We start from the raw sequence: 11,352 nt of genomic DNA on the forward strand, positions 1-11,352 counted from the left end.
TGTTGTTTTAACTTTTATTACAAAATAAATGAACTGCTCGTTGCAGCAAGAGAGGCCAGTGTAATTACATGCAAAGGAACATCTGCAGCTTTCTGCAGACAAAGAGTACAAGAAGAGATAAATAGATACATTGTCCTACATCACAAAGCAGCAGACCTTAAAAAAAAAAAGAAAAAAGACAGAAACATTAAGCTGCGTTTTATTTTTAATATATTACATTTTTTATACTGGCTATCAGTTTGCTGTCATAAGCAGGGGTGCGATTAGTTTGCAGAAAGGTACATTTTTCAATTTAAAGGAAACCAAAATATCATCTGCTTAAGAATGCATACTCCAAACCAAATACGAAAGGCCAAGCTTTCATCATTTCATATGCACAGACTGTCTCTAAAATGAATGCAGCTAAAACAATTTCCATTTGTAGAAGAGGTAGCATTTTCGGGGGCACCTACGTTGATAGTTTGGCACTTGCATCGGGGCACATTTCGAAGTCGAGAACAACACATCCTGATCCTGTTTTTGTAAATCAGCGTTCAGTTTAAGCGGAATCGCACCATTTCCCATCAGAAGAGCAGATTAATATGGTGCACATTTCTCACTAGATATTAGAGTCAACTACGTATAAAGCCACTATTTAATAAACAACTTAGTTAAAAAAAAACTTTAATTATTTAAATCAAAAAGTTCCAGCTGCATTCAGGCTCCAGGTGTGCTACACTCCATCATCTGGCAGTGTTCAAAACGACACCACCGACCTTCCGGAGATCTGGATGTCATCAAATGGAAACAGCGCCAGAATCTAGAAGAAAAACAGAAATAAGTGTCAAAATAACCTCAACTGAGATTAAATGCGTTTTTTTTTCTCCCAAAAGACATGTAGTTTTTGACAAAAAGTAAAAACAAAGCAGTACTAAGTCTTCAGTACATAAAGGTGCTAAAATGTTTTAGACTATGTAAAAATTTCAGCCGCCTGTGTAATCGGCCTCTTCTCGTAATCCCAGATGCAAGCGATGCTGGGATCAGATATCTGCGGGACTCTTTGTTTTTCTTGACATTCTGTGTAGCTTTTATGACTCCGACTTTGTTTTCAGGTTTGCTTGGAAGCTTGTCTGCAAAACATCTCACTCATCACCTTGTGCAAAAACTGAGATATTTCTTCTGTCAATTTGAAGGCTTAGAAAAGTTGTGCAATATCCAAAAAACCCGAGATGAGGTAACTTAACATGACATATAAAAACTGCTTTGCTAGAGTGGCTGAGGCTTTCAGATTTAAAGATAGAGGGAATTAAACTGTTGAATGAAAACAAATATGCGAACAAATAAAGAATTAAAAAGTAACCTGGGAATTTTACAAACTGCAAGTACAAAGATCCTGGGACTTAAGAGGAATATTTTTCGTTTAGTAATAAATCATCTTAGGGCTTCAGAGTTTCCATGCAAAACTTGCACCAGACTCAGAGATGTGCAGCACCCTCCACAATTATTATCACCACTAATAAAAAAAAAATCTACAAATAGCTGATTTAAATACATGTAGACATTTCCAACCAATTCAGGAAGTCATGAAATACAAATGATTTTCTTTTTTTATGATTTAAAGAAAGAAAAGTTCAATTGAAAAAAAGCAATCAGGTCACATTTATGTTATAAGAATTGATAGGACTGTCAATAACATGATTTCCCTCCATCAAATTTAAAGGTTTAATTTAACACAACTTGTTTTTGGGTATTTTAACTACTAGATTAAATACCCCAAAAAAGTCTTCCTGTCACCTGGTGAGTGTTTTCAGACAAATCTCTGACATATACGTCGCAAAAACGAAACCTAAACTTTAAATTCTGGTTCCTATTACTTTTAACATTCCCAAAAACAATCAGCACCAGCAGCTTACATCGTTGTTTCCGTCGGCCAGATCCAGCGCCGTCTCGTCTTCCATGTTTCGCAGCATTTTGTCGGCGCCGAACTGGCAAAGGAGGTCGGCGATTTGCGCGTCTTGCCTGCCTACGGCGAGGTGCAGCGGCGTGCAGCCGTTGAACATGGGAGCGTCCACGTTGGCCCCCTCCTTAAGCAGCAGCTTCACCAACGCCATGTCGTGCAGCTCGACGGCGAGGTGGAGAGCCGTTTTGCCGGCAGTTCCCTCCTGCGTTGGGTGAAATTAGCAAACTAAATCAAAACAGCGGTTAAAAATGTGAAAAGCTTTAAGCGTTTTTGCTTGAAATTAAGAAGGACGAGTCTAGAAATTACAGCTTATGTAACAGTTTTAGTTAGTTTCTGAATGTGAGACAGAGCGGCATATTGGGACGGTGATTTAAACCGAGAGGAATGTCTGTGGTGGTTCTAAGATCAACAGCCATGTTCCCTTCCATCAATAGAAAGTTAAGAGCGGCAGGCGGCCAGCCTAATCATATCTCAAATCTAATTATGTCTCCCTGAATTCTGCAGGAAGCCCTGAGCTCAGCTCGTATCACTATCAACATAGGACAGGTGCAGCAGATTTATAAACGGGAACACAAAGTACGCTAACACGCAGTAAACAAGGCGGCAGAAGCCGACAAATGGGACAAATATTATCAGGAGAATTCACGGTTTTTATACGGCTGTAAAAGCCATTTTGTCACCCAGTTTACTATTCATGTACAATATTTGCAAACATCAGAGGGGATTTGGTGACAGTTTCCTGCAGGTGGACGAGCACTAATTAATAACTTGTTAGTTTCAAACCAACTTCAAACACTCAATTGCAGAAAAACACCACAAGTTGCATCACAAATTCGCAGACTAACCTGGATGTTAAGATTTGCTTTTTTTTTCATCAGGAGCTTCATGATATGATGCTGCTTGTTCAGCGCTGACAGGTGAAGACAGGTAAGACCTGCAAGGAGGAAACCCACTTATTTAAAGCATTCAGTATGAGGCGTAAAAACAACAATAAGTGACGACTAACAAGAAAATTAACTAATTTTATTTTGGATTGATTACGCGTTTAAAATATTGCGCTAAAATTTCTTGAAGCCACTTCCAAATATGATCCAGTCCCCATTAAAAACACAAAACGTGCAGTTTTCAGAGAAGGAGACATAGCAGCTTTAGGGGTTGGCATTTATCTTATCGCTTATCATTTATCATGAAAATGGTAAATAAAAACAAAATAATTAAAAAAAAACCCCAGTGTGATCGCTCTGTTTCTCTGTTCCACGAGAGCATCAATAAATAAAAAAAAAAAAAAATCATAAAATGGAGTAACTGTGGGATATAAATCCCAATTTAAGAAAAAAACAGAATGTTTCTCAAGAACAATATTTATGTTTGTGGTGCTATGAATGCTGAGTGATGCAGGGAAAGCCATAGAGTTACCTAAAAAAAAAATAAATAACACATTAACAGCACAAGAGTCTTACCTCTCCAGTTCTGGGTCTGCAGAACTGGTGCCAGCGAGCTCGGAGGAAGGTCTCTGGTCATTTCTGTTACACACTCTAGCTGCCCGTGCTGGCACGCCACATGGAGCGGCGTGTTCCCGTCCTGGTCCTGCAGCTCCAGGCTGGCCCCCTTCTTCATCAGGGTCGTCACCACGTGCGTCAGGTTCAGATAGGTGGCCAGGTGCAGCGGGCTCTGAGCATCGCCAGCAAACAAGGATGGAGTTAAAAACACACTTGTCTCTTAATATCTTAGATTTATTAGAGATGCTACAAGGTATCAACTTTGATCAGCGAATGCACCATAGCCAGAGGTGGGCAGAGTAGCCAAAAGATTTTACTCGGGTAGGAGTAGATCTACTTCAACATATTTTTACTCGAGTAAAAATAAAAAGTAACCGTCTAAGAAATGACTAAAGTAAGAGAATAAAAGTATTTGGTAAAAACGCTACTCAGGTATTGAGTAACTGATCAAAATATCAATAATTTGAAATGTAAAAATTACATCTTCAGACAAAAATACAAAGTTATGTGGAAATTTTTGTTTTAAAAAATATAAATAGTTCATGTAAACAATTACAAAATAAAATCAGGCAAAAGAAACAGTTTTACAATTTCATTTCTTTCAATATAAAACTTGACACATTAGGTGATTTTCTTTTCTTTTTTTTCTTAGTTAAAACAAGCTTGTTCTTTATTCAGGGAAGCTACTCACAGTGGGTAGAGCATTCAGAAATTTGACTCAAATAAGAGTAGAAATACTTCAAGATAAAATACTGAAGTAAAAGCGAAATGTGCAATGCAGTAAAAATACTTATACAAGTAATTATTTTTCTAAAAGTTACAAAAAAAATGCAACTAGTTACTGCGCCAACTCTGATCATAGCCAACAGTAAAGACATTTTTGTGGCTGCTTGAGAGAGGGAGAGAGCAAGACTTTCAGCAAATAACAGGAAGGCTAAAAGCAGTGCAGGGAATTCTGTTCAATTCTTTTGAGCTTTTATTGTATTTTAAAGCATAGTGGGTGTGGTACTGTTAGCAGTCTTTTGGGAATCTCAAAGTTTTCAGAAGTACACATATTTAGATGGCAGTAACACTCTGTTCTTTGTTTTAAAGTAATAAAACCATGTGCAGCAACTACTCTCCCATGCATACAACATGTTCTCTGTTCCTAATAAAAAATAACTAAAGCATGAAACGGTAGAAAAAACTTTTTCCAATGCTATCCTTATTTTTGTTTTTTTTTTAATGGTATAGTGCTTAGAAAAAGTTAGGAAATCAGCATTTGTTGTGGGGTTTTTTTTCATCCACAAAGAACAAAAACAGAATATTTCCTGGTTGCATCTTCTCAAATATCAAGCCTGTTGATTTCTAACATCCACATTTAAACAACTTGAGTGTGTCTGCTACCAAGATTTCAAAAGAATGCCTTTAACTAACGACAGAGAGCAGGCCTGTACCTGTTTACACACCTCATCAAAGACAACCGCAAAAAAAAAAAAAAGAAGCAGTTCCAGCTGAGAAAGTGAGAGTCTAGCATTCATTCCAAATCAAACAAGAATTCCTGCTGTGCAGCTTTCTGGCGCACTGAGGTTAAAGCAAATGCAGTAAATGATGAGCCTGCCTCCATTGAATTTACACAGAATTTGCAGAAAACCTTAAGTATGCATAAACTTCAAAAACAAAACCATTCGTACGTGGCTGGATCTCTGCATGCCGACTCGAGCGTAATTTTTCTCTGTCTTATAATGACTGTTGAGAGGAAATTATGCAACTGAGGAGTGCAGCGCAAACTGAGTCAACGTATGAAGTGCTGACTCTTTATTTTCAAATGTTTCCAACTGACAGCTTGCTCCACGTTTGAGGCTCTAGATCCCACTTCCTGAAGGCCTGGAACAATTCCTCCACCCACATCCACACAAGGATACACTCCAACCAGCTCCCTGTGGTTCTATTTCTACACAAGGTAGAGGAGGGGAGTTTCCATTCGAAGTCCCTTATGAGCTAACGCTGGAGCCACCCACAGTGACGTTCCCAAGAGGGGACGGGCTGCGCATAAGGAGGAAGAAAACTTCTCTGGAAGTACACGGATATAAATATTACCTCTGCTTCTGCATTCAAGGTACTGGAAATGAGGAAGCAACACTGGGGAGAAAATTCCTAGCGGAAGCTGCCATTTGCTGATCAACCAACCTGATATAAATTGTTCTGGATGTCCAGGGCTTCTTTTGGGAACAGCTGTATCAACTCTTGAGAGATGAATATTTCCTCATGGATGATGGCTAGGTGGAGGAGTCTAAAGAAGAGACACAAAGACAAACATATTTGCATTTATGTTTAAAAGAAAAATGTCACATTGAGCAATATTTCGCTGTAACATCAAGTGGGTAGACAAAAAGTCAGCACTTCAACAAAATGTTGCATCACAATTTTCCTCAGTACTCATCTCAAGAGAGTAACACTTAGTGGGCCGTATGGCAAAACTGAGTGATTGGGATGTTGTGCAACCCAGAGACAGTTCTCAAGAACATCTTGCATCAGGTCGATACTGCAAAAGGAGGATAGTGATTTCAACCTGTAAGATTACGGTATGATTTTGGGAAATGTTTCAGTCAACGTGAACGGCAAAACAAAGCAAAAGCACTCTAACCTCAAGGCCTGCGTGGGAAGTTGTAGCAAACAAATGCAAGCACAAAGCAGGAAATGGAACAGCGCTTTGGTGCTTAATTTAGACCGACCGAGAACAACACAACGAGGGCCTCGCCGGAGAAACATCTCAGCATTTTCAGAGGGAGGCCTGGCCTCCACGTTTTACGTGTGCAAGAGTGCAAATTCAAGAAAGCGCACACTAATTCAGAGCCACCAAAACATTGCGCTCTGAGATGAAGTGTTACCTCAGTGTGATGTCAAAGTCTGACAGTTCTCGCTTCAGACTAAATGTCAGAAGTCGGACTCCGTTTCAGAGGCAGACAGAGTGGGATCAAAAGTTCCCACAATATGTCGCAGCACAGAAAACTCATTCAGCTTTCTGCGCTGAGAGAGGCACGCAAAAATGTCAACTTTCTCAAGTTACCCGTCAGACAACGTGGTGAGACGTAAAGACGACGCTAAACTAAAGCACTAATCCTGTTCCACAAATTGCAAAAAATATAATCAGAGAGAAAATGTTCAGAAAAGTAACAATTATATGTTTATTTTACATTTAACACATGCTATTAGTGCATTTATTCCAAGTTGAATGAAAAAGCATTTTATGAGACAGTAAAAAAATATAGCTTAGTTTGTTATACAATTCAAAATATCTCTTAAAACATTGCAAAGTGTTCAAACCTTTAATAAAGCTGATCACTCTATATAGTGTGTGTTCTAGTGCACTTTGATATTCAATATTTTTCCAATAAGACCACTTTAACACATCCAGTTTTATGTAATTGGTTGCAAAGCAAAAGTTGTTGTTTTTTTATCAGATTTTCTGTTTTTAAGCAGAGATGTTAAAATTTAGCTGATACAGTTTATTTACTTTTGTCTTGAACTGAATTACAATAATCTAACAAATGCTATTAAAAAAAAAAATTCTGAGATAATTATGGAAAGTTGCTGGATAATTTTGGGGAAAATACACAAATGTGAAAGCAAAACTCTGAAAACAAATTAAAAGTTACCTTGGAAAATGTAATGTTTCCAAACCTGTTCTTGCACATTTGCAATAAAACATTAATGCCGACAGATAAAGTTGAGATTATCTGGAAGTACCTTTGAATGAACAGACTCATTCAAATGTTTGCAGACTAGTCAATGTGCCTCAAATAGAGCCCTATTAGCAATTTGGCATGAAAGGGACTTCCTGGTTTGGGTAAGTCTTGAATGAATAAGACCTTTAAGAATCCCACAGGGGAAAACTAGAGTTTGCATGCTTCTCTATCAGTGTTAATAGCCCAGTGTGGTGCGTTTCAGGTGTTTTTCCCTGTTCCCAGCAGGTATCTATAGTTAGGGTGCGAGAATGAAACCATATGGCTCTGGCAATCAGCAAACGGAAATCAAAAGAGGTCAGAGACACAACAACAGTTTCCGCAATTCTGCGACTGCATCACTCACTGGGCTGCATTTGTTGCAGGACTCTTTTGACACAGTCTGTCATTTTTAGTCGAAACACACCTGAGTGGCAAAGGTGACACCGGATGAGTGGTTCACACATTAGAAGGTCTACTGAGGCTATATATGGAGGTTGAGGTGTCTAGATTTGGTGCAAAAGAGGTGAGGTTTCACCACGTCAAACTGAGAACTTAAAAACGCTGCTCTGTCAAAATGTATTTTTTCTTTCTTTAAAGAAACATGCTCTGGATAAAAATACACAAAAAGAAAGTTAAAATGTGATTTATGAGGTGGAAAAAAAAAATCGCATGCATGTAGATACTGTCCTGTCCTGTCAAACAAGTTTTCTCTAATCTAAACCAAGATTTCAGCGACCTCTGCAACATGTGCTCTGTCTGTGATGCAGGGGAAGTCCAGGCCTATCTGTTTCACTTCTGTTTTCTGACTGACGCCTCCCAGCAGACTGTCCACATTCATGACATGGACAAAGTTCAATAAAAGCCTCCATGTTCACACTTTGAAATCCCCTTCAGCACCAGTTATCATGGGAAAACCAAGCCTTTAGATTCACAGTAATGAAAGAAATGCCACTTGCCCTTACATGGGTGCTTCAGGTTCTCATGAAATAATCTACTCTGATATTCTAGTTCTATAGGGACTTTTTGCTCCAGCAAAAAAAAAAAAAGCAAATTAGAATAAATTAGTTCTAAGTGAAAAAAATGTAAAAAGTCAGTAACAGTTTTTTTTAACATAAGAAAATATTTGCAATGCATACTCAAAACTACATTTCTCAAGATATAAAAAGTTTGATTTTACTACTAGCAACTGGCTTATTTTAGAAAAAATACATTCTAATTGGACCATTTTAAGAGTACTTCTGCAGAAAGTGGAGATATTGATTGTAAAAGGAAAGAAAACCTACGTGTCTCCATCTTCTGTAATAGTTGTGAGTAAATTATCTTGTTCTGAAAGTTCAGGCATCTTTGCTTGCACATCCTCGGCGCTGGAGATAGTGCAACCCTCTACGATGTCCGACAGGCTCTCCACCGTGATGGATGAGGACGTGTAGGCTGAGTCCAGGCGCTCCTCCCCGGTGGAAAACTTGTCCCTCGGCCCGCTGAAGTCGCTGCTCGGTTCCCGGGGCTCCTCTGAAGTTACTATGGAGGTGTAAGACTCAATGCCCGAGTCCATGCGGATGTCCTCTTGCAGGTCCTCTTTGCTACAACCGTCGCGCGACATGGTGAACGCTGGTGGCCTCCCTGGGTTTCCCCCGCTACAGCCGCCTTCCTTCCCGGATGATTTACAGTTTTCTAGCGGGTGTTGTAGCCGCTGGCTGCTCGGTGGTGAAACCCGGACAGGCTACCTCCGCTCCTTTATAAGAACAGAGAAACGAGCCGCTAAGTCTCATTCCACTAACCGATATAAAGTACTTCCCCTTGCAGTAACAAACCCTCAAAACTAAGAGATTGTTTGCTTTTGTAAAATAAAAATAAAAAGTATTAAACCATGACACGTTACTCCAAACGCGACGAAAACGGGTTTAAAAAAAAACACACACACAAGCGAAGAGTGGGGAAACGGCTCTGCTGCCGACTAGATATCCGGTAACAGCGTGAGCTCGAGGCGGAGAGCATATGAGCAATGAAAGGCGAGAATTGGAAGAGCTGTTTTTGTCAACCGGGGGAATCCCCAGTGCGCGTGCGGCAATAAACACTTTGTCTAACGCTCGCGCGCGTGCGCACACAGCTACAAGAAGCAGGCGCGCGCGCATACATACATACACGGAACAGAAAGCAGCAGCCAACGCTCTCAAGGCGGAAATGCAAACGAATTTCAAAATTAAAGCTGGGAGAGTTGAAGCTTTCGACTATGAAGAGTATCAAGTAACAGGTGTTTTCAGTAGCAGCTCAGTCTACTTCCTGTCTGCCGCTCTAGAGATCATATAGAATAAAACAATAACCAGACACAGCTACTAAACAAGCGACAGGGAAATGTGACTTTTGTTTTCAATCAATTCAAGAGACAGTGGGAACATGTTTTATTGTTCTGAGAGAAGGGGACTGGTACAAATTGCAACAAATTACAACAAATTTCAGCTGGACATACAAGAGGTTTTAGATCAGATCTCTAACTTGGAATGTTGTTTTTTTGTTGAGGTAAATTAACCTAATGTAGTTTGTTTTTGTGTTGTAGTTTGTAAATACAACTGACCCCTGACTATTTGCATATTTACTTGTGGAGCTTAACCAGTGGCCCCTCAGAAAATATTTTAGAGTGATGGGACACTACTGACTCGCGTATTTTCACAATTTTTTTGTGCAAACTAAAATATTTTAAACAAAATGCAAAATGTAAAGGTAGGAGCAATGCTACTTGTCACACTATCGGCTGGCATTTGCAAAGCAGCCAATTCAGGAGCGCTACTTATTTTGACTAGCTGTAGCTGATGGGCAAGAGTGGCACGAAGGAAGACTGTACATAATAATTCCAGTGGTCCACTGTGCATAGTAATGTACATTGAAGCATATTTGATGTTTGTACTATTAAAACAGGCAGTTATACACATTTTGATATTTTCTTTTTTTTACATCTTAAATAGGCATATTTGCAGATTTTAACATACGTATCAATTTAGTATCTCGATTCAGATGGGCATAGGTAAAGGTTTCGCTCAAACACCTCAGCTAAAAGAAGCAAAAGTGTCACAGGATAACTTAAGCCTCACCCGACGTGGGCAGTGTGGTTGACAGCAAACACATCGTGATCGTTCTATTCTGAGCAGCAAACAGGGGGCACCCACTCAGCACATGGGTGCATCCACTCTCCATTGACAGCATGTGTATAAAAGCATTAGAAAAATGTGTTTAGGTAAATAAAATGATAGTTTTAGCATCCTGTTTCCAAAGCTTCCCTGGGCACTGCCTATAATTCATATCATGAACTGACCTGCATGATATGAAAGGACGCCATGATCACTACAGGGTAGTCTTTTGTTGTTTGTTTACTGTAGAGCTATAATTTGTAAGCTGGAATATGCGACTATTTGCTGGTACTGACACTGGAAGGGCACATTTTCTCAGGAGAAAACCAGTTTGCTTTTGCTGGTCAATTCTGGTGACCAAATCAGGCGTTCAAATATTTTAAAACATTCAAATGTTTTAACAAAAGTTACTAAACAGAGTAATACACCTCCCAGTGGAGGAACATCTTAAATCATATTCTTAAAATGTGGCAAAGAGTGTAAGAAATATCCTCAATAAGCCTGCAGAAAAGACAAATAATGTGAAAACACACTCGCATTTACTCCATGGAGATTGCTGACAAAACTCCTTCTAGTGATGTTCCTGTTTAGACTAAATAAATGTAAATCCTGCAGTGTAATTATAACACCTCTTTATGAAAAAGTGTTTTATTTTTAAAAGCAAAAAACAGGAAGTAGCCCTTTGGCTATCACTGGTTGCTGCAAAGCCACAGATACATGCGGCAAAGTTGCTTTCTACAAACAAGCAAAAACTGAGCATTTCAATGTAAATATCACCATGTTGTATTGGACAAATTTGCAAATCAACAATGTGGTAATTTTACCATGATCTTGTTGTTATTTAACTGGATCGTGCAGTGAAATGTACATCATGTTTCTGTGCAAATCTGCATGGAGAAACTAATAATTGTTTTCACTGAGATCTGACACCACAAACACTAAGCGAATTGTAGCCTATCTCATCTTGCTCTTTTCCTTTTTGTTGCTGTGGCTCAACCTTTAGAGGGCCCACTTCCACAGCTGCTGCTCTGCTCTCAGAGGACCAGATTAACCATAAATGCAGTCCATAAAACAATCGGACTTGT

General features: G+C 39.2%; 1 protein-coding gene across 1 annotated transcript; it reads right to left on the reverse strand.

Annotated features, from left to right (window-relative positions):
• nfkbie (nuclear factor of kappa light polypeptide gene enhancer in B-cells inhibitor, epsilon) lies at nt 1-9,293 on the reverse strand. Its single transcript, XM_008397490.3, has 6 exons — nt 8,429-9,293; nt 5,608-5,710; nt 3,400-3,610; nt 2,785-2,873; nt 1,893-2,141; nt 1-799 (listed from the first exon to the last, which is right to left on the reverse strand). Exons 1-6 carry the CDS (start codon nt 8,743-8,745, stop codon nt 737-739), a joined length of 1,032 nt encoding a protein of 343 aa, XP_008395712.1. The 5' UTR covers nt 8,746-9,293; the 3' UTR covers nt 1-736.
• Between the last annotated feature and the right edge of the window lie 2,059 nt (nt 9,294-11,352).

The sequence above is a fragment of the Poecilia reticulata genome, chromosome 21 (assembly GCF_904066995.2).
Source record: "Poecilia reticulata chromosome 21, P_reticulata-male-v2, whole genome shotgun sequence".
NCBI classification, from domain to species: domain Eukaryota; kingdom Metazoa; phylum Chordata; class Actinopteri; order Cyprinodontiformes; family Poeciliidae; genus Poecilia; species Poecilia reticulata.

Coding starts and splice junctions, on each gene's coding strand:
- nfkbie (XM_008397490.3), bottom strand. CDS start 8,745: ATGTCGCGCGACGGTTGTAGCAAAGAGGACCTGCAAGAGGACATCCGC. Junction 5,711..8,428: donor ATTACAGAAGATGGAGACAC/GTAGGTTTTCTT, acceptor TCTCTTCTTTAG/ACTCCTCCACCTAGCCATCA. Junction 800..1,892: donor TGGCCGACGGAAACAACGAT/GTAAGCTGCTGG, acceptor TTTTTCTTCTAG/ATTCTGGCGCTGTTTCCATT.